At 48.3% G+C, this 23,325-nt stretch overlaps 1 protein-coding gene across 2 annotated transcripts in view; it reads left to right on the plus strand.

The window, feature by feature from the left end:
• Positions 1-23,325, plus strand: part of HCN4 (hyperpolarization activated cyclic nucleotide gated potassium channel 4) — a 100,186-nt gene that overhangs the window by 50,240 nt on the left and 26,621 nt on the right. For both annotated transcript variants that reach the window (XM_035566732.1, XM_035566733.1), the window contains exons 3-4: positions 6,744-6,905; positions 14,571-14,789. In XM_035566732.1, the coding sequence (XP_035422625.1) occupies positions 6,744-6,905; positions 14,571-14,789 (381 nt within the window). The remainder of the gene's footprint in view (positions 1-6,743; positions 6,906-14,570; positions 14,790-23,325) is intronic.

Genomic DNA, 23,325 nt, shown 5'->3' on the forward strand with positions numbered 1-23,325 from the left:
CAACAGGCTGTTCAGAGATCTCTTCCCCCTGCCCTGCTTCTGGGCTGCAGTGGCTCTTTCTAAGGGCAGCTCCTTGGTTCTGTACGGGAGCCACACCACATGTGCAGTGGGTAGAGCAGGATTCCAAAGCTGGTGTCCCCAGATTTGATCCAAAACTTTGCTTAAAGCTTCCTGCGCCCCTGGCTTTTCCCTTTTATGTGCCTCATTTTGCCCATCTAGGATAATGGAGATAACACATTCACTGGAGATATTGAAGCACACCAGATTAATGTCAGCCGAGCCCCTTGAGACCTTCATATGAAAACTGCCACAGCAGCACAAAGGATTATTATTTAAAGTGTAAAATCTACTCGGATCTCTCTCCTAACACCTGGCACTCGATGCACTTCCCTCCAACTCACTGTTCAGGCAGCCTTGCGACAGGCACACTCCCCAACATCTACCCCTGTGAGTGTTACACCGAGTGAATCACAGACCCGCTTCTCCTCTCACCCTGACTCACGGCAGCATCAGCAACTCTGCTGACATTGATTATGTCGTTTGGTGCAAAGCAAGCATAAAAAGAGAATCAACCCCAAACTCTTGCCTTCATCTAAAACTTGATCTTCTGGCTATAGTTTTCCTTGCTTGCACAGCAAAAAGCGGGCAGAACCAAATCCCACACCATCTCAAACTGTCAGCCCCGAATCTGCACACTGCTTGCAGATGTAGCTGTGCACCACAGATGATTTCCCATTTCCAGTCCATCTGCTCTGTGCTGGCTGGTGCTTTCAGCGTTGTCCCAATACAATCTGGATCCCAGAGCTCCCTCCCTCCCTCACCGTTCTGCCAAACACAATGTGATTAGCAGAGCCCAAAGCTGTCTGACCCGAAGCTGAGCCTTCATATGGGCCTTCTGCTTCCCAGTATGCTGTGAGGTTGTAAATAAGCCCAACTGTGATCCTTTACATAATTTTTCTTCCTTCCTAAGCCCCTTTTCAGCAGTCTGGTCTGAGCAACAGTAGCCTTAGAAATTCAAAGTCTCTATCTTTGTATGTTTTAGTGGCAAGAACAGCGTTTTGTCTATTCATCCACAAGAACAAAATGTGTGGCCTGATGAGTTACTTGAGACAACAAGCCTTTTGGGTTAGGATTTGTTTATGTTTTGGCACAGCTTAAACGTGGCATCCCTGGAAGAATAAACAGAAAGTTGTGGAGGGAGAGGAAGGAGCAAGTAAAGGGGCTGATGATGCATTTCTCACCAACAGCATCAGCCGTTGAGGTCTTCTGTGTTGCTTTGCTGAAACATTGTGTTTCCCAGTGGTGTGTCTACATGACAGGGTGAATTTCTTGGGGAGCTGCCCCTTCTCTCTTGACTCTGATTTCTTGCATGTCTTTAGCAGTGTTTGAACTGCTCAGGGGTTTTGGCTCTGCGTGTGCCTTGTGTATGCTCATGGCTTCCATGCTTCGGTGCTCTAACGTGCGTGATGCTGTATGTGCCCGGAGAGGATTCCTCTTCTGGGGGAAGCCCCTCCTGCAAGCTCTGCCAGTTGTTTGGCTGTTCCCTCCCTCCAGCCTTCCAGGATGGAGCTGCATGGCCAGGCTCCCAAAAAGCTCTTCAGAGCAGTCACCTGTCTCCAGCAGATTGAGACTGAACACCTAGGATTGCAAAGGCCAGTGCCTCTGTGAGGAAAATATATCTTTACCTCTGATTTTAACTACAAAAGCCAAGTATGGGAAGGTGAACTGAGAGACCTCTCAACCTTCTTCCCCAGAGTTCACAAATACTCTTCTTAAGTAGGAATAAAAATACATATTTCCTCCCTGCAGAACAACCTTAACTCTGACCCCTAGAGCTCTCAGAATAACATATTATACTGTTTTGGTTCTCTTCTGATATTTATGTTTCCTTTTAAGGTCTTTGGGTTTTTAAGCCATAAATTAAGAGTAGATTCTTTGCTTTCTATTAAGCTGGAGCAGTGTCACAGCCACTTGATTATCCACAGGGGATTTATCACAGTTGTGTGTTATCCACGGTGTGGCTACAGACGCCAGAACTGGCTTAGGACCAGCAGGCTTTCTCAGTTTGGATGCAGTGCTACAGAAATCCTGCTATATTGCTAGTAGAGGTAGTGAAGGGCAACAGGCAGTTTCACTGCTTTCCTGCGGTGCAGAATCTGTTCATAAACCCAGCGGATGCAAGGCAGTTCTGCGCAGAGCCAGCATTCAGCTGAGTGACTGTGCATGCTGTTAGCTCTGTCTGGCAGGGTGTCTAGCTCCGGCTCAGCCACACTGGCTCCAAACAGAATCATCGCTACGCCTCTGTATCGCAGTTCCCAGACCCTCAGGACAAGCTGCCTCTTCCAAGCACAGCACCTCCAGCCCATGCAGAGCCACCAGGAGCATGCAGTTGTGGTCCCGAGACAGACGGACATGGTAATACAGCATTGCTCTCAAGGATCTGAGAAATTTGGTTGACCTAGTGGTTTGGATAGCCACAGCAAGCTATGTGCCAACATACAACAATTAAATATACAGCTTTGACTTGAATCAAAGTGCTTGTTTCACTGCCAGAGCCAGGCCCCCAATTCTCCAAGGTGTCTTTGATTTCTTCCAGCTCAAAGGTTCAGGACAGAGGAAGCCTGTTGCAGCAGAGAGCCAAGTGAGGGGTGCTGCACAGAGTTAGCTGGGACTTCCAGGATCTTGGATTCATGCCATTAGGATCCTGATAGATAGTTTGCTCAGTATAGGCTGGATTTCCAAGATGGAGCCCTTATGCCTAGAGATGACTTTGTTGAGGAAAGTTTTGGTCCTTCCACTTTCCCCCAGCTGTCCTTTTAGAGAGTGCCACAAGGTGCCTTTGGCTAGAGGCACAGAGTGGACTTTGTAGCAGGGATTCTGAAGCCACAGTTTGTTCTGGACAGTCAAATAACAGCACTATTGGCTCAATCAGAAAATGCCTTGGAAACAGGTACCTTCAAGATAGAGTCCATGCTTCCTCCTTCTCCTCCTCCTCCTCCTCCCCACTCCCTTCCTCTAAATGACAGGCATCTGAAAGCAGGCAGGCAAAAGCAGTTCCAGGGACAGAAGGAGGTGTAATGCTCTGGGACCCAGCCGGGGTTGTGTTACATCAGGACAAGAAAGCCCCGAGTGTTAATAATGAAAACCAGAGAAGTACCAGTTACCACGCATGTTCCTCTGCTCCTGAAATAGCTATTCTGGAATGTTTGTTCCCCATCTCTCCCTGGCGAGCTGGAGGCTGCTTCTGGGCTCTGCAGCACTGGCTAGGCCCTCTCCAGCACACTCCTGCAGTTAGCATTCCCTGCAATACCACGGTGCTTCTACAGTAGGAGCTTCTTCCCTGTGAGAGGTGTTCATTCCACCCCTGCGCTGTTATTCCTGTGTGCCGCAGGGTGAGTGTTTCGTATTTTTCTCTTGCACGTGAATGCAAATGTATTCCAAGGAGTGGGCTGGTAGCTCCTCAGACTGACATTTGAAATTGGATTTGTCTCACCTGCAGTTCAGACATTTACAGCTGGAGTTCTGACCTAGGCTTCCGTTACGGGCAGCAGAGGGAAGCAGGAACTCCTGAGATGCGGTGCATCCCCTTCTCAGGTACATGAGTGCTGCAAACCAGATGTCTCGCCCTCGGTAGGCGTGCTTCCGTCTAGTGACTAATGGTCTCTAGATCTTGAGGCCCACAGTAGGTGAGCTGAATCCACCCTTTAGAGCATGAGAGGAGGCAGCAGGACGTAGTGGCAGAAGCAAACACATTCATTTATGGCTGTTTTTTGGAGGTGCACCACGGGATAAAGGCTTGCTGCCCAACCCTGACCAGAATAGATGCCATTCATCATATAAGAAGCCCCATATCCATTTACCTTTCCCCTAAACCGTCCATTCCCTCAGGCTCTTCACTCTCTACTTTCAATATATTAAAGGAAGAAAGGCACTTCCTAAACCAGTCTGGGTTTCTCCCTCTCCCTGGCTGGAGTTCCCTGGGTTACAGGAGGGCTGAAGCTCTTTGAAAAACCCACATAGGTGGGAGAGGAAAAGTCATTAACACAGTAAAACCCTGGCAGTACAAAAGATCCATCCAGTGATCCTTCTGCAAACTGCTGCTCTGGCTTCATTAAAACCATAGCCCATGGCTGTCACTCAGATAGGCTGGCTTTGCTTTGGGTTGTCTAAATGAGAATGATCATTTCTGCAATGGAAAAAAAAAGGTGAAACCAGTAGGAATTATTCTTTATGAATTATGTGCTTGGCTTTCATACTGATCGATTGAGTCAGCATTGAGAGTCGGATTTCCTAGAACAGCCTTTCATGCTGGATTTTGGATATTTTCTCCTTTTCAGCTCAGAAATATCATTAGAATGGCCTTTCTCATGCTAAGTGACACTGTGGACTCCAGCTGCACCTTGGATGCAGCGGAAATAATGGGGTTTAGAAGCAGTTATCCACATCATTCATCATTCTGGTTCCCGGCATTCTTCTGTGGCTCCCTCCTGGTCTGGTTTGAGCACGTTGGCATCTCCTAATGCATGTGACCTCATGGCATCCTGATTAGGTAGGGAAGTGTTAATATCTGGTGTGGAAACAAGCATTGAAATTGAACGGCTAGCTCTGACAACAGAGTGATGAGCCAATTTAGGGAGCTAAACTGACAAACACAACTCCTTTATTTCGTAACATTAGTTTTCTGCCTTTTTAGCTGCTCACACTGACTCACTGTGGGAGCAGTCCATGATGTTGGCAAGGATGGCAGGTTCATATTGCTGCTAGTGGCTGCAAGGAGCAGGACCAGCCCTGTGAGGGCAGCAAGCAGTTAGATGGACCTTGCCATACAGTCACACAGCATGCCTACGGCCCTGTCCCCTGCTTTAGATGCTTTCCTGACAGACAGACAGCTCCTCAGTAATCATTTGCCCCAGCTTTCTGCACTGGGGCTCTGTGGAGCTGTTCAGCGCTCAGGAAATGCTTCTCCCTGCAGTTTTTGTCACTGCACTCTCCGTTTTTGTTCATAACTCAGCAAACTGAAAATGGCTTTGCCATCCTATATAAGCCTGTGTCAGTGTCTCCCTGTCTTTTGGCCAACTTGTAAGAAAGTCACATTTATGGCTTATTTTACATCTGAAGAACTGAGAGTAAATCTTGTTACATCCCTAAGGAAATTGCAGGTCTGGATAAATGCGCTCTGCATGGCTCACTTGGAGGTCAGCTTTGCAGCAGCACCAGGAGGCACGCTGTTTCCATTTCCTTCCATTAAATCCAAGTAGGACATTGTGTCACCAGGTTGCAGGCTGAGACACAAAACAGTCAGGCTGCACGTGCCTCCAAACCACGGGGAGGTCTCCTGAGAAGGCCCAGCCATGGCAGCTGACAGTGGTGAGTCTGCTGCACTCACACCCAGCCCTCCAAATATTTCACTCCTCCAGCAGCAGCACTGTGTGTGGGGAGCAGTGATTAACATTTCTCCAGGCAGAACTCTAGGACAGAACACACTAGGGCATGGCTGTCAGGCCTCCATCCCTCCCAGATTGCTCCAGCGACACAGCAGCGCGTGGGAAAGGATGTCAGATGCGTTCGGGGTCTCTGCGGGGTGATGTTGGAGCAAGAGCATCTCCCTTGTAGTAGGTGGCCATGCTGCCTCTTCTGCATCCCAGCAATCCTGCTTCCTTGGAGGGACTGCTGGTACTACAGCAGCATATAGGGTCTGCTCCCTGCTCCCCCTCTTCATGGGATGCGTTAATGGGAAAAGAGACTGGAAGGTGGTTCCGTGCTGAGTCACGCAGGGTGACCATGCTCTCCAGGGCCGACCTCTGCTGCTCACCATGGCGCGTTGCAGGACAAGGAAAACCAAACCTGGGCAGGTATGTAGCTTAGGGCTGCTGGGCATAAAAGAGCCAAGCACCCTCAATGTCTCTACAACACAGCACACCCCCTCCCCCCCATCCAAATAGTGTCCATCAAGTAATTCTTGACTATGTATGTGGTTTTAATGATGGAGCACCTGGTTGTCTCCGTGTGTCCTGCTTAGGATTAGTGCTGTGGACGAGAGGGACGTAGGCTCCCTTGGCATTAGAGAACTGGCTGCAGAGAAGGGGTTGCAGCTCCCTTCTGCCAGGTTTCTGGGTGTCCTTGCTAAGAGCTGCTGTGTAGCTCTGACATGTTTTTCTTTTCCTTGCACTTCATTTAAGTGCAATTTCATATCCATCTCATAAGACTGGAAGTGATGCAGCAGCTGGTACAAGAATTAGTTGAACCAGGTGCTCTGGTAAAAGTCTGCTGAGTTTGAGGCTGTTCTTTCTTGCATTTGATACATACAGAGACTACATCCAACATCTGATACAAAGATAGCTTCCCCCATGGGTCAGTGCAACACATATATCCAACAAGAGCAGAAATCAAAGAAGGTCACTGTGGTTAAAAAGATGTGATGATGGAGTTTATTTCTGAGGTGTGGCTGATGTTCTGGAAATATTTGCAACCGACTTATTTTATAAGAGGAGTTATGGAGCTTTCAATGTAAATTGAAGGTAAAATCAAAGGGCAAGAGGGGTGAGTGATTACAATTTTGTATTTTGGTTTTTAATCTATTTTTTCAGCTGGCTCTGCTCGCATACAGTGACTGACCCGAGCTGAGCTGATGCAGCCTTTCCTGTCACATCAGCAAGGCTCTTGACCCCGATACTGCGTCTAATTATGCTGGGTTGGTTGTTTGGGGAGCTGCCATCTAATCTGCTCCCTCTTGTCCCCTGCAGATCTTCCACATGACCTATGATCTGGCTAGCGCAGTGGTGCGCATTGTGAACCTGATCGGGATGATGCTGCTGCTGTGTCACTGGGATGGCTGCCTCCAGTTCCTTGTGCCCATGCTGCAGGACTTCCCCGATGACTGCTGGGTATCCCTCAACCGCATGGTGGTAAGTGCTTGTCCTTCATGGTCCCCAGGCCCCTGGTCGCCTCCCAGCACTAACATGGTGTCCCCAGCTTCCCATTTCCCCCATGTCCTTTCAGGGGCTTCCTCCACGGTCCAGCAAGCGCTGGTAGAGCCATGACAGTCTCGGAGCAGAGCCCCAGCACAGCCAGCTGTGGGCCGCCTGCAGCGCAAGGCAGGAGCCAGGCTCCCCCTCCTGGCAGGAGACAGCAAAGAGCAAAAATTAGAGCGTCTTTCTGCTGGGATCTGAGATCCCTCTTTCTGCTGAGCCAAAGAGAAGAGGCAGGGGAGCCCTGGAGCCATAGCTGGGTCTGATCTGTAACATCCTAATTCCCATTACTGGTCCCAAGGAAACTGTTGAGCCTCCTGCTCCATATCCACTTGAAGGGTGGGTGTGATCACACTGCCTGCTGCTCCTTGGGGAGCTGCACGATATCCCGTTAAAGCAGGCTGAAGCAGACTCTGCCAAGCCACAGTTCGGCCTCCCGTCGTAGGAGCAGCGACCAGACTTCCCAGTAACGTCCCAAGCTGTGCTGCTCACTGCGCTGTTTGCTGTGAGGGAGATCTGAACCTTATGGTACATGTGCAGGGATTTCATGGTACCTTTCAACTGTCTCACTGAGAATTCAGGATCTTTTATTCAAAGGGACAATGTCCAGTTGATTAAGCAGCAACAACTGACAAAGCTTAAAAAATTGCCTCTTATTGCAGCTCTTAACCTCCAGATTCCCCCAGCCAGTTCCTTCTTTTAAAAAAAAAATAATGTCAGGCACTCATGCAGAACAGAGCAAATGTAAAATGTTTAAAACTGCCAACTTCCATGCCTCCCACATACGGAGCTGTGGGCACATGCTGCCCATGCTTGAGATGAGTGAGCAGCCATGAAAAAGTCGTCTGTTTGGGGGTTTATTTGTTTATTTCTTCCCTCTGTAATAATCATTCGTTTCCTGCTGTTGGAAGGTGCCAGACTGGCAGTTCTGGAGACTCCAGCCCTTTATTTATCTACAGCAGAGGAACAACCCATGCAGTAGCTGCCCTGTCTTCCCCAGTGCTGCCTTTTTATTATTTATATGGCAGGAGCAATGACAGATCAAGGCCCCATTGTGCTTGTGCTCTTCAGGTTCAAAAGGACAGACAGCTCCTTGTCCTGGAGAGCTCAGAGGTGCAGTCGAATCATCCGCATCAGATGAAGTGACTCGGCCACGGTGTCCTTGCAGGACAGTTTGAGAGCAGCAGATCTGAACCGTGTTTCCTTATTCCTGACATATGTTTACCAGGTCCTGCTTCCTGCTCTTTCCCACTTAAGTGGTTCAGTCTTCTTGCAGAGGGAGTGCTCGTTAGCCAAATGATTGTTGGGATATGTTTATGTGCATTGAAAGCTTGGGTAAGAACCACAGATCAAAGGGTGAGCCACCTCATGTTCTTACTGCTTAGTCTGGGCACTTTTATTAGCTGCAGGGCTGAGGAGGAGGGGGAAGGATGCGTCCTGCAGGCAGGAGGGCTCAGCAGAGTCTCCAGGAGGGGTAGGATAGAAACTTTTTATTCAGAGCATGGCTTTACCAGGCAAGGACTCATGCTGCAGTGCTTGTCTTCCCCTCCTTGAGAGCCTGTGAAGCTGGGAATTAAATTTGCCTTGTGTGATTTTTTTTTCAGCTTCTCATCTGCAGCTAAATCACTTTCATTTTTTCCATTTCATAAAAGTGAAAAAAAATGGTGATCTCAGTGACTGTCTTAGAAATGGAATCTCAGGAAACTGGGATGGAGAACTGGAGAGATGATTATCTGCCCCACCTATAATTTAGGTGGCTTCCATTCCAAAATCTGTACAGGAAAATGCCAGCCCCGAAATAGCTCATTTTTAGAACATTCAACAAAAAGAATTTTTGGAATCAGATAGTTTCTTCTCACACTAAGGTTCTGTCCTCTGATCTCCTGAGACTTCCAGAAGTGTCACTGGGAGCCTGCTGCCTAGCGATGGATGTGGATGACAAGATTAGTGCACCGATTTCCTTGTAGTCTGGTGTGAAGTGACGGGAGAAGCCACCGAGTCAGGAAACAGCCAGAAACCAGTGGCCTGGGCTGTTCGCAGGTGTTGATGGTGCTGTGCAGAACGACTCTCTGAGAGCTGTGGTGGGCAGGGCTGGGAGGCCCCGATGGCATCTATCTGTGACAGAGTCCCCAGGTTGGATGTTGGGACACCCAGTACGGACCTGGTCACAGCTGTGAGGGGATAAATACACTGGGTGCACAACTGCCGTGACTGCCCACAGGAGCTAAAAAGCTGGGATGGAACCACTGCGGGGAAAAAAGGAATCTTCTAAGGCTGCTGCATCCAAGGGGAGCTGTTCGTAAGGTGCCAAATGCTTCGGAGGCTTGCTCCTTGAGTGTGCTGGTGCTGTACATCCCCACTCCAGAGTTTCCCACCTAGCCACTTGACAGTCCATAAAGCCAGCTCTGACTCCAATGCAGCGAGAAAAGAAGATTCATCACCTTCCATCTGCTTCCTAAAGTTTGATCCTCTTCCAGGGGATCTGTGAAGCAGCTGGTGTTGCCAAAATCATATCAGGGGCTCGATAAATCCCTGGGTCCAGTTCATTTGGTTCTTTTCTATGTTTCCATCTTTCGTCTTTAGCAATTGTAGCACTGACTCTCTCTGAGCCTTCTTTCTGAACAGGCTCTGAAATGGCAGGGAAGGATGTCTTCAGTATTAATTGCTCAGCCCCAGTCTCAGGGGCCTTGGTGTTAGCTTCCCTACAGGGCACTTTATTAAAAAGGGAAACACTGGTGAGTCAGCTCCAGGGAGGCATATGTGCGGGCAGCAGCATCGCCCCACGACCCTCGCCTGGCAGCTCCTCATCAGAGAAATCTGAGCTCTGCTGAGACCTGAAAGCTGCTGGAAACACGTGGCTCAGTCCCCTGGGTACTGTGCTCAACTGATAAACCCTGCAGGGAAGGCAAACATCCCCCTGTCCATCAATCCCCCTGTCCATCAATCCCCCCATCCATCAAATGCAGCGACTTTGCACAGGAAATACTGCTCATCTTCCCTTCTGCCAAAAGAAGGAGAGTAGCTCCCCTTTGAGCCTACCACCCCCACCCCTGACACGTTGTTGTGTTGCTGATAGAAAGGAAGAAGAGATGCCGGTGCAGCACATATGGTGGAAGACAGAGCAATCCTGTGTGGGTCTCCTGGCTGATTCCTAATTCCCCTCAAGCCTCTGGTGAGCAGCTCTCTCATACCCTCACTCAGCAGCCCTGCAAAGCTGCGTAGTAGATTATTGTGTTTTATAAATCTGTCAAGGAGCAGCTGCAAGGGTAGGGCTGCTCTGTGATGGTGTCAGCAAGGTGACCCCTGCACAGGCAGTGCCCTCACCTTCTGGACCTGAACAGGGTGCACAGAGCAGAAATGGTGATGGAAGGGTCAGGTCCATTGATCATCCCAGAGAAGGCAAGGTGATAATCATGTCCAAGGTCCATCCAGGGAGTCCTGTTAGGAGCGGCAAGACAGGGGACCAGAGGCAGGGCTGGAGACGAGGCTAAAGCACATATCCAAGGCCCAGCCAGGGCCTTGGGTGGGGGTCCTACACAAAGCTGATGGGCAGTGAAGACTTTGTGTGCACCCGGAGTCCTGAGAGAATCTTCTCTTCTGTAAGGCGAAGGCCACACAAAGCTCGCCCTGGAAACAAGCCCAGAACAGGCAGGTGCTGTCCTGTGAGGTATGACCCTTCATCTCTGATCCCACTGTTCCTGTCCCTTATACTGGATCTGAAGGTCTGTTTCCCTGCCCAGCAGTTATGGTGTTGTCCAGGGGAGGGCAGTGATGCTCAGAGGCCTTGTTTTGCAACAGGTCCCAAGTGGTGGGCAGCGGCAAACCCAGAGTAACAGCTTGTGGCCAGCAGATATCACAGCTGGGACAAACAGGGGGTTCACAAAGAGTGCTCACACCCTGGCTGGCTGGGCTGGTGGTCTCAGACGTGAACCACATGTAACCTACAGCTCATCTGGCTAGGACGACAGATGGAGGGGGAAAACACACCCTTTCACTACAGACAGACTCTTAATTCTGTGAAATGTCAGTGGTATAAGTCAGGCATTGCCTTGTGCCCATGGGCTGTGTCCCTACCCCAAGAGTTTGCCAGGACTTTTGTTTCCCCACTTCTCTCTCTCTAGTCCTCTTCTATGAGGGCTGGGTCAGGCACACTCACACATTCCTCAGATCCAGCAGCATCCTGTGAGACACCGTCCTGTTTCTCTAGGTGCTCCTCTAAGGCACAGAGCCCCATGCTGCCTTTGAAGAGTTTCAGCTATGTGTTTCCAAGTATTCAGGGGTGGATCTGAGCAGAGGCATTGAAGTCCAGACACTAATCCTAGAGAAATCCTTATGGTCCTGCCAGCGTGGATGTTGAAAGCAAGCTAGTTTGAGAAACCACTTCAAAGTAACTTTAACTCCTGTTTGCAAACACTCTTAGTGCCTGGCATGTGTTTGAGATAACATCCCTCTTGACTATGCTCAAGCACAGATCTGTGGCTCCATTTTAGCTTGCTGTAAGATTTGGCAGAGGAGGAGTCATTTTCTTTCTGCAGTTTTAAGGCTGCAGGTTTTTACCTCCCCTAACGGATCTGTAGTGCAGCCCTCCCACTGTAGGGACTGGTCTGATGGTGTACTGCCATAGCAGAGGGGCAAGCTGTGTCAGTACAGGGCACTGTGATGCTGGTAACCTTGTGTCCACATCACATTTTGAACCAGTGCGGCTCATTTGGCATAGTTCTGTAGAAGACAAAAGGATGTAGAGCAGGCCTGAAAGGTAAAGATACACTGAGACCTATAAGCAAAGAGTCATTGTGTAGACTGTGCCATGATGATCCAGCGCCCTTTACAGATGCTCAGAGAACTCAGAGATTGTGTGCTGAAGGTAATTGCTTTGAAAGGTTCCCCTTCATGGAAGTGCCTCCCTTTCAGCAGTCCTTGAGCTCTTCTCCCAGCAGGCCACACTGCTAGGGAATGCTGTAAACACTCCGGGTTTTCCTCCAGCTCTCACCCCTCAGCCTGTCATTACTCAGCCAACTCCTTGCTGCTGGGATCTGTAGAGCTCTCAGGGAGCCAGAAGTGTTTCTGCAGGCTGCTGGGGCTCACTGGTGTTGGACATCAGGGGTTTGGATGACTAATTCCTTCCAAATGCTGGTCTCCTAGACCCAAAAGTTAGTTGGGAACTGTTGTCTCCTGGGGAGGGAACCAAATCCGGGGTGGTTCCGTGACTTGCCTGCTCCCTAACAGCAAGTTGCTGGAAGAATGGCTTTTAAAACTCAAACCTGCCTGATGCCCAGACTCTCCTCTTTGCTCATTCCTGGTCACTAAAGACGCTGGCAGCCAGTTTCCTGATGTTTCAAAATCCAGCTCAACCAATCTTTTTCTGTCTCCCCAAATTCCCTCTGGAATTTCTGCTCAGCATTTCTTTTCTCCTTGCCCTCAATTCTGTTCTGGAGATGCTGCCCTGTTAAACTACTGCCACACTGAACTCAGGAGGCAGCAACATTTCTGCAGTGCAGGTGAGAAGTGCCTGCATGGGAAAGGTATTTGCTTTGAGAACTTTCTGGCTAAGAAGGAGAACTGGCCTGAGGGGGCAAGGGGAGAAGAAATCACGCTCTGCTCCGTCAGGCCGAGTGCACATCTCTGTCCTTTCTCTGCCAGACTCAACTGGTGGTTCCGTAATAGAAGGGTGAGCTGGGGCTGCCTTAACCCCTGTGCTATGGGTTGCTGGATTTTTGTCCTGAAACTGCCCTCCTCAACCAGGAGTATTAAACTGGTCAACTGATAGCTAAATCATGCTTTTTCACGTCTTGCAGTTTGTATTTAGTGCTGGGACTGACTCTTATCTCCTCGCCTTGCCGTGCTCCTCTCAAGGAGCTGCATTCTGCCCTGTACAGGCAGCAGAGCGCAAATTCTTTTTGATTCCCCTTTGGGGAGTCACACACTGGGGCAAGCCAACTGCATAGCCAGGAATAGAGACCCCAATGGCTGCATTGTCTGTTCTGAGGACTCGAGGGTAGTTTTTCTAGAAAAGAGGTGAACTGTTTCTGCTCTGTTAGGGAGGGGAGCCCAGACAGGCTGGCGCCAGCAGGGAGCAGTCCCTTCTGGGACCCTGAATGTGCTGCTGCTTCTGTGTCCGCTTCGCTGTCACTTGTGTTGCTTTGCCCTTCTTATTGCAGTGTGAATCAGGCTTGTCTTGCATAACATTACCAAATAGGGCTGAGGTAACACTATCGCCTGTCTTTGTCCATGTGCTTATCTCTTAACCAAGCGTGACCACTCTCTGGAGATTCCAGCTCTTTGCCACGGCTCCCAAACGGCAACAGTACACTTTGGGTCTGTTTACTACCTGTAAGCTTACTGAAAATTTTTCATCAACATTAGTGACACCCAGAAAGCTGTTTTTTGTAGACAGGTCATCAGCCATTCACCTGATTGTGATTAGATCCCTCCAGGGAGGCGTCCAGCACTGCTGGTCGGTGGTGCTGAGGCTGCTGCATCTTTCTGAAGGAGTTCCCAAAAGTATGGCTCATCTCTGCCAAGCCCCAAAGCAGGCCTGCTGCACCACGACCTTCTAAGTTGCCATGGTATATGTATCTGCACTGCTATATCCATGATGTTAACACCTTCCTAGGAACAGAAAGAAGACTGATGAATGTACAGATTATGTGCTGCGATGAATGTCACCGTAGCAGCGGTATTTTTTCACATGCCTTGTAATAGCAGTGTGTGATGACAGTGCATTTACTTTACAAGGTTTTGTGGCAAGGACTTGCTAGCATATAATACCCACAGGACAGTAAATGTACCTTGTGCTGTTCCATGAACTCAAGCTAATCAGAATAGTCATGAAGCTTATGTTGTATTTTTCTCCCTTTCCCATGATATAATTGCCAAGGTGCCTCTGCTGTTAGTTGCAGTGGGAGAGCACAGGGTGTCCGAAACAAGCCATTGACTTCAGCTGGCTTCTCACGGTGGTTTATTGCATCTCTCGGATGAGACAATTTGTAGTTTGTTCAGCTCCCTGAAAAAAGCCCAGTTTGACACTGCAAAGAACTCGCTGTCTGGACATTATCATCTTAATTTTCTGCCCTTCCCATGTCTTCAGGTAATGACCAGAGTTCCCAAACATTTCATAAATTGCTGGGGAGTAAGTGATTTTCCCCACTTTAAGATCTTACTGCTGGCAACCTTGCTCAGGCTCTCTTTTACCAGTTCTCTGAAAAATCCATTTCCCGGGGGAGTAATCATCTACATCAGTCCCTTCTCCCACATGTGGGTCACTTTGAAATTATCCCAGTGCATGGTCCCATTTTATCCCAGGTTAGCAGTGTGTCAGTCTGGCTTCCTTTCTGGAAAGCCTTGCTGGAAAGAGCACATGGGACCTGTAAAACCCTGACCAAAGTCAGTTATTGTCAGATGGCTGAATTTAGGCTTTGTTTTTAAATCCAGTGTGCCCAACACTTCCAAGCATCAAGGAATAAAACTGCTTGTTTAACATATAGGGGTGCTTTAAACATGGACTTTGGGGTCTAACATTAGGTGTCCTTTTCTGAAATGTGTTCATCTCCAAGAATGTCTTGTCCCACTGCTAAAGCTTTGTCTGTCTATCTGTCTCTTTAGAATGACTCCTGGGGGAAGCAGTATTCCTATGCGCTGTTCAAGGCAATGAGTCACATGCTCTGCATTGGGTACGGGCAGCAGGCGCCCGTTGGCATGTCAGATGTGTGGCTCACTATGCTGAGCATGATTGTCGGTGCCACCTGCTATGCCATGTTCATCGGCCATGCCACAGCCCTAATCCAGTCTCTGGACTCCTCACGGCGTCAGTACCAGGAGAAGGTAAGGACTGGGCTTTGCAACCCTTATGTGACCCAGGGGTGGTTTACGTGTTGTCTGGAGGAAGTTAGGGCTGTGAGTAACTCAAGTGAGAGGCCAAAGGTCCGGTGTCTTTGTCACCACAGCAGTTTACGGGTAATTTAATTCGTTTATCCAGACAGACCCATGGAGGAAACAGATGTGGGATCAAATGAATAATAGTAGGGCAACTGGGTGATTCTTTTTGTATCAGACTATCTTTTTAGATTGGCATTATCAATGTCACTGGTATCTAAAATTAAAAGTCACTTTTTCCTTTCCGAGATCTTTTTCCAAATCCCAAGTAAACATTCAGAACGTGCAGCTTTGTTTAGCAAGCACTTCCTTTAAAAGTATCTGGATTAATCTCTTCAGTGCTTGTGAGTGAAACTACCTAACAAACCCCAAAGCACAGATCAAAGCTCAGGAGCACCAAATAGGTTCCCCAGGTAGCTATCGAATTAATTGCACGGTGGTTGAATTGCATAATGTAGGGCACAGAGAGAAATGTCACCATTGATCAGGTTACCGCTGCAGTGGCAGTAATGCCTGGTGGTGGGTTTAAGGTGATGCTGCAAATTTGTAAGAAGTTAAGGGGCAAACAGGGGCGCTCACTGTGATTCGGTAACTTATGGAACTGCCTCAATTCCTTCACTCTTTCCATGCCTGCAGTATACTGCTGCCTGTACAGTGGCATTTTGTCTTCTAAAGCAAAGGAGCTGCTGGTGCAATGATGCTTTTCCTTCTAGGACACAGGCAGGAAAAGCTGCCTTCATCTTCTGGTTGAAACAGCAGGTCTGCACCTCCACAAAACAGGAGGCCTCACTGAAGAGTGACTGTGTGTAACTGAGAGCAAGGGCCTGGCTGGCTTAGAGGTGTTACAGTCAGGGTCAGGTGAAGATTAAGAAGAGGAAGAATGAGGTGCTAGCCCTATTCTGACCTTGCCTGGTGCAGTTAGATTAGGTGAGAGGGTAGCTGGTGTTCAAGTCCATAAAGTACAGCTAGTATGCACTGGCTTAAGAAAGGTGAGGTTTAAGTTGCTGCATGGAAGGAGGTGGGAGAAAGGCTTTATTAGGTGGCCTAGAGCAGGTCTGAGACACAGGGATTACAATGCTGGGCCACAGAAAGACCTTGCAGGAGGGCAGAGACTGAAAGCAAAGACCAGAGGGTGAATCATGCTTTTAGGATAGGGAAAATCTCAAACCTCAGCTTGAGCTAAAAGAAAAAGCCCAGGAGAAAAAGCGTGGAGGTCTGGGATGCGTTTTGCCTCTGTGTTCCAGATTGGCAGGACTAAAGCTAATTGAGAGTAAGGCATGCCAGAGAGAAGGACACTGCAGCACTAGGAATGCAAGCTGATCAAATCTGTGTATGCAGAATATTTATTCAAATGTGTTTGAAGTAGCATAGAAGTCAAGGACTGATTTACAAATCCAGCCACCTGGTCAGCCTAGCCGCAGCCAAGTTTACACCTGCAGGACTGGGCAGCATGATTTTTTCCCCAGCCAGGTCTGAAGTCAAGGGCAGAACTTGACCCTAGACATTTGATTCCACTCAGCGCTCAGGGAAATCAGTCACCAGTAAGCCAGCAGAGACTGTAGCCAGGGTGGCAGAAGTGTGAAATGTTAAATAAAGCCTGATTAGAATGTGGAGAAGTGAATGAGAGGGTTAATAGATCCAGGAGAAAAGCTTTGTGATGAAAGCAGTGAGTAGAGGGTTTAACAAAGGGTGTATTTCATGTGTAGTGGTTATAGCAGGTTCATTTCCCAAGGTATTCTCCTAGGAACAAAGCATCAGGGACTGAGTACATTCAATTTCCTCTTGCAAATGGGACAAATGATGGTCTAAAAACAAATATGTATTTACTTTCTGCATTCCTTAGCACTTGAATAGCCGTGATTAAAATGAGGCTGCTTCGTGATTTGCAGCCCTGCAACTCAATTTAGTTCAGTCCTCTTGGGACAATGTGTCTGTTGAAGCATATTATAAGCAAAGAATCTCAACAAGTTGGCAGGGTCAACTGGGAGAAGCAGGCAGGAGTTTGGAGACTTCTGCTGAGTACCCCTTCGGGTGCAGACAGGGCTCTGCCTCTCACCTCAGCAGGCTGCAGAGATTTTTGCAGCTGTTCCAGGAGTAGCCAAAGAAAGAGGGTACAGTGGGGAGGGAGAGGAGTGGCAGAAATGACTATCATAACAGGACAGAAGGGTATAGCTAGTAACTTTATTGGCAGGCTTTGCGTAACCTTCAAGACAAGGTTTGGGAGGGAGTTTGTAGTGAAATTTCAGATTGGTCTGTGTCTCTGCCAAACAACTTGTTCTTCCCTTGTACAAACAGGGCTTCTTAGGAGAGGAATAAAAGACAAGATGTGCTGGCTGTTGGATTCAATAGCAGGCTTGTCACAGTAAACAGTACATGATTTAGCCCCATCTTTCACTCTTGATTGGATTCATTGAACATTTGGAGACACTATCCCTGTTCTGTCTAAGTCTCCTGTAGCATCTGAACTTCATGCTGTGCCGGTTTCTGCAAGGCAGGGAAGCCATACAGGATCGACAGGTTGGTAGGAAGCATGGAGATTTTGGAGAGGGAGGTTGAACCCTCCAAGACAGTTTAGTGCCAAGGTTCCCAAGTACAAGCGGAGAGTCCCATGTGGCACAGAGCACTCACACCAGCTCGGGCACTGGAAGTGGCACAGCCATCATGTAAGTATGGCTCTGTGCCATCCTTAAAAAGCTCTGAGGCAGAACAGGTCTTTAGCTCTGGAACTGTGAAGTGGCTGTTTTATTTCCAGTCCCTGAGACAAAGCTAGAACAGACCTTTGTGTCCTGTCCTGCATTGCAGAGTGTGTTACACCCTAAATGTGGTCACACAGGGAGAGTCAGTGACAGCAGGGTCAGAAGCTGACTCCTATCTCTAAACTGCAGTCTAGTGTCTAGCTTCAAAATCTCTTTGCACCCATGACTGGTATCCTTTCTCTTACATGTGTATGATGGGAGAATATTACAAGTTCATCCTCAGGGGGTTTGATAGAAAAATCTTCCAAAGTCATGGAGTTAACATTTTATAACTGAATTGATCTGACAGCTCTGACCAAAGAGGGGAAGCCTTGCACACCTGTTCTCACACGGCACTCTCCTACTTACAGCTGCACAGTTTCATTCTTGTGCACCACATCTTATGCTACTCAGACCTCTACTGAGATGATTTCTCTCTCCTGGGTTAGTTTTCTGCCAGGTGACTGGGTTAAATTGCTGGAGAGTCCAGTGAGTGCCAGAGCTGGTACAGGGTGATGGTGAAGGAGGTCCATAGCCAAGAGCAGAGGCTCAAGGCCCATTTCAGCTGTTCTTGTATCAGCTCACACCTTAGCATGTAGGTTCATTATTGACTGCGCAACCTGCAGTAACTGTGGCTCACAAGAGTGGGAGAGTGCTTCCTGCTCGGGAGATGAGTAAACTAGTTGGATATGAAAGTTATTTTCATGCTTTTTGCAGGTTGCCCTATTAATTTCTTTCTCTAATCCTAAAGCTCAGCTAGATTAATATTTATGTCAAGTCATTACAAATGCGCACACACACACACACATTCTCCCCAGTAGGCGCTGTAACCTTGAGGCTTTTGGGAGCAGTGATTATGCTGCTTACTGCAGCCATGCTCCTCGGAACAAAGCAGAGAGAGACTCTGGGCTTTACTCTTCCATCGCAGCAGGATGCAGGCAGTGATGGGCATCCTGCAGAGACGCTCGGCTCTCCCGCGTTATCTGCTCAGGTACATGCAGAAGAATGACTGATGACAAGTAGGAGTTGCTGCTGTCAGCATTGCAGAGCCCAGCAAAGCTGTAATCTCTTCTGCCAGAGCCTCATCTCTGCTCAAGATCTGTCTGCTACACTGGTGTTCTCTCAAGCTCTCTGTTCTCCATATTCATTCCCCTGCTCAGTCTGTCCAGTGCCTGTTGTTCTTAAAATACAGATTGAAACTGGGTAGATACTTACATATTACAGCGTTATCCTGAAGAAGCACCTGCTGCAGCACAATTGCAAGGGGTAACGTTACAGAGAGAAGCGCTTTCCAAATCCTGCAGAAGCACTATTGACATCATCTCGCAGTTCCTGAAACAGCCCTGTTCAACCGCCAGCACCCTCCTTCCTGCCACAGACTCATCCTATTCTCTGGCTGTCCACGCCAAAAGGCACTTTGCTGTCCAACTCTCAACGTTTCAGTCCTTCTGTCATTGGCCTGAACTCAGCAAAGAGGGTTTTGATACTGGTAATTGGGGAAAATGTAATAACTGTAAAGGCTGAAGCATAATGTCTGGAAAATACAATCGTTGTTGGAGGACAAAGCAGATGTTAGACCAATATTCGTCAGGGCAGAAGTGGGAGACTCTTGTCAGGCAACAGCTTGAACCGAGTGATGTTGTGTGGTCCTTTCCACAGCATCTCTGTGGCACAGTACGGGTCAGGGTGATCTCAGCGTACTGGCTTGATGCCACTGGCCAGAGGTGATGGTCTTCATCCCTCAGACTGTCAGGCACAACTCCTCTCCCCAGAGGGCCACGCTAAGTCTGCAGCATGAGTTACTCCCATGAGAATGGAGGCAGTTTGGGGACTGGATCAGCCCTGCGGACTGAAGTTCAGTGCTCCAAAAACAGATAGAGCCAGAAGAGCACACACTGCCATTGTGCCTCACTGCTACAGAGGGGGCTGGGAAGCCATCTCCTGGGCTTAGGCAGGCCTTGCCCTTCCTTGGAGACCAGCAGGACAGAGTTTTATTGCACAGCAGGTTTAAGAAGTGATTTTTTTCTCCTGGTATGTAATTAAACTGTGAAACTTACTGCTACAGGGTGCTGCGGAGGCCCAAAGTTTAATGAGCCGTAGAATATTTAAATAAATTCACACAAGGAAAATCTTTCAAGTGTTACTGAATACTAAGATGCAGCCATAACCCCTGGCAGCGGGTATCCCTCATCCTCTTTTGTCAGAAGCTAGGAGGGTATGGCCAGGAGCTGGGCTGCCCTATGCCTCGTTTGTTCTTTCTCCTCTTCCTCAAGGCATCTGAAACTGCCAGAGACAACACAGACGAGAGGAGCCCTCAGCTCACCCTTTTTGTGTTTTTAGGCTGTTGGACTGTGCAGTTTTCTGAATGGGCTCCAAATGAACGTGTGCATGGAATTTGGTGCAGAGATCCTAGCTGGAGTCCTGGACAGAGCATAATCACATTAGCCTGGCAGCAAGCCTTTGCTGATTAGCCCCCTTCCCTCCCCTCTAAGCAGAGCTAATTAACCCAAGCATAGCACTGCACCGAAGCTGTATTAATTCTTGTGGCTCCAGGGTTGGTTTAGCCAGTGCTACCTTGGGGATGACACAGCGCAGATGTATGAAGATAACTCATGTCAGCTGCTCTGCTGGTGTGGAGTTGGGCAAAGACTTCTGCTGTTCCTGCACGCACTCTGTCAGATGGGAGATTTCTTGTTCATTACCAGCCTGGACAGGATTTGTAGTGTTATTCCCAAGACAATAGGTCACCAGCATCGGTGGTTCCTCAGGTGGTTGTCACAGTTTCTTAGAGTCCAAAGGGGCAAGAGTCCCCTCAGCTAGTGTCTCAGTTTTGGATGGTGGGAAGGCTGCAGAACTCCCTGACTCTTGTGGTAGTGTGCGTAAAGGAGAGGCTCAGGAGTGTGTAGCACTCCAGAAATTGAAGGTGTCTGGAAAATTTAATCAAATGCAAAATTTAATCAAATTTCCTAATTGGAAAAAAGTTTGGAGAGCCTTGCTTTATCCTGTTATGGTTGCACTAGTTGCGTATTACCTCAAGTCTGCTCAGAGATGGCCTGAGAACTGTTATGTCCCATGCTGCCGTCAATCAAAGCATTTGGGATAGATAATAAGGCTTATAAATGATGTGCTTTACTGACTGCATCTAGCTGCAAGGGCTGCTGATGTGTTCTGGGCTCAGTGTCTCAGGCAGTGCCTCCAGGTAGGTTCTTCTGTAATCAGGGCTGGGTTTTCTGGCAGCTGTGCAGGCCAGAGTCAGCAAGGGGAAGGAGCAAGCTTGGATGCAGCTCAGGATACTGGTACGGGTCCAGCTTCCCCCGTCATGGTAAAGAGCAGGAATAGCAAGGGGTCCTTATCCCCACCTTCTTTGCCAAATTTGCAACCTGGTGTAAGTTGGCCCTCCTTTGAGTGGGGATTTGGACCAGGTGACCTCCAGGGGTCCCTTCCAGCTTACATTGTTCTTTGTGGTGCAGAGTCCCTGATTGCTTCAGGCACCAAGCAGTCAAGATTTGGTGAGAACTGCTGGCTCTGGATTGTGCATCCAGTGCTGCAAGACAGCCCTCCTCTTAGGGATACCACATCCACCTTGATTTGAGAAGAATGTTTGTAAGAAATAGTCAATAGAGCGGTGCCAATAATAGTTCATTCAGTTCAGGGACTCAACCGGAAAATCAGAAATTTGTGTCAATTGTTTTAAGGTTATTTAATCCTTTTCATAAAAGAATCCTGGGTTGATTAAGGAATGTGGAAATGCTTTCTGAATGAAAACCCAATGGTTTCTTTTAAAAACATCTTGCAGTGGAAACTGCCTTCCCTTTATGGCTGTAACTCAACTGGGATCAAGTAGTTTTTTGGTTTTGCAGAAGAATATTTCACAGTGAACTTCCTTTTTCTTGAAAGTGTTTACCCAAGCCTTACTAAGAGAAGCTGTAAAACATCTTCTAGATACCTGTGCAGTGGTGATCAGTCGGCATGAAGCAGGCAGTTCAGTGCCCAAGTGGGAGCATGTCCATCACAGAGGCAGCAGCGCCCATACGGAGTGTGTGGCTGGGTGAGGGGGATGAAGTGGAGGCGTACAGGCAGTGCCCTCTCCATGCTCAGCAGGCAAAGGAAGGATTTGTTGACATTTCCATGTCTTTGCAGCACATCTTTACAGAAGGAAAAACGAAGCTGCCATGTAGTTTTGCTTTCTGTCAGCAGGTTTACATAGGGGATTGGTCTTGGTTTGCTGTATCAGAGATACAGTAATTAGAGCTCAGATTTTGACATCTTATTTCTGAGAGTAGAAACCAGACAAATAGTTTTATTCTTTAAGCAATGTCAAGCACAGCCTGGTCTGAGTGGTGTGTTCGTGCATGCACGAACACTGTGTGTTGTCACGGAAAGCGCTCTTGCCTCAGCAGTTCTTTGTATCCCAGTGTGGGATTTCAAACTTCATTATCAGTTTTGAAATTCATTTTGGCACTTGAACTGTAAATAAAAAAAGTAAATACATCGTAACACGAAGAGCTAAGCCTCCCTGCTGCGCCACCTCTCCTGGCAAAAGGCTGCTCCCAGCAATACTGATTTCAAGCTCACAGACTCACTCTTCCCTTCTCCACATCTCTGGCCTTTGTCTGCTGGCAGATTTTACCTCATCTCTCTTGTCTTGCTCTCCTGATGAAAGTAATGTTGATTTCTTTTTTCCCGTCACATTTCCAGATAGGTGGAACCTGTGACATGGCCTGACATCTCCAAAATATCCTGTTCCACAGTGCTTGATGAATAATAAAAGATTCCTTGACCAGGTCCAAAAGTGCATGGTGCAGGGCGATATGCTTGTGCTAGGATGTGGCACAGAGAGGCGTTCTCCAGCAAGGCATTCTCAGGTGCCTTTACCAGGCTGGAGCTGGTTGTGGAAAACGAGCTTTTTCCATGGCCATGACATTAGGTTTGTACGCAGTACCTTGCCACGGTGCACAGGCTTACACCTTAAGACTGAGCACCTGTAAAAGCAGACAAACAGGGCATTGCCACAGCATTTAAATGCAAACAGGTTGGTCCCGAGGTGCTTGGATCCGATTTCCTAGGACCCCTGAAGTTCTCAGATGTTTCCATTGCTTGCAGCAAAGCAAGGCCGTGTCCCCCGCGGTGTGACTGCTGGCTCAGTGCTACATGCTGAACAGCTCTGTCCCCGTGCTGGGATTCCCTGGCTTGTGCTTGGGCCACTGCAGCAATGCAGCCGATGGGAGGAAGTAAACAACTGTTTCATCCATCAGGCTCGTAATTGACCCTACTCAGTCTGTTGACATGTCACAGCCCAGAAATGGGATTGTCTGAAGCATAATCCGTGCCTGAATAGGTACTGATTACCAGCAAGGGGAGGCAGCAACAGTGGCTCATCATTGCAGCCATCCCCAGTATAATCAATGTTGTATAGAAACTGGAAAAAAAGCTCCAAGAATTTCCTGCTGGAGTCTGTGGTATTCATAACAGAGCAAAAGGCAGAGAGCCTGATTCTACCTAAGATAATTTCTGAAGGTATCACTGCAGTGAAGCTAAAAGCTTTCCATGTATTTCAGCATGTAACATGCAGCACCTGAAAATCATCCTCCTGTAGCAAATTGAGCTGCTGCTGCGGTGCAAAAATTAACCCAGTGGTTGGAAGGGCTCAGACCCAGGAGAGCACATAAAGCTTCTTGCAGAATGAAGACTGGATCTAGAGGAAGCAACCAAACAGCGTCCAAAGCTGAAGAGTAGACAGACATCGGTTT

The sequence above is a fragment of the Cygnus atratus genome, chromosome 11 (assembly GCF_013377495.2).
Source record: "Cygnus atratus isolate AKBS03 ecotype Queensland, Australia chromosome 11, CAtr_DNAZoo_HiC_assembly, whole genome shotgun sequence".
NCBI classification, from domain to species: domain Eukaryota; kingdom Metazoa; phylum Chordata; class Aves; order Anseriformes; family Anatidae; genus Cygnus; species Cygnus atratus.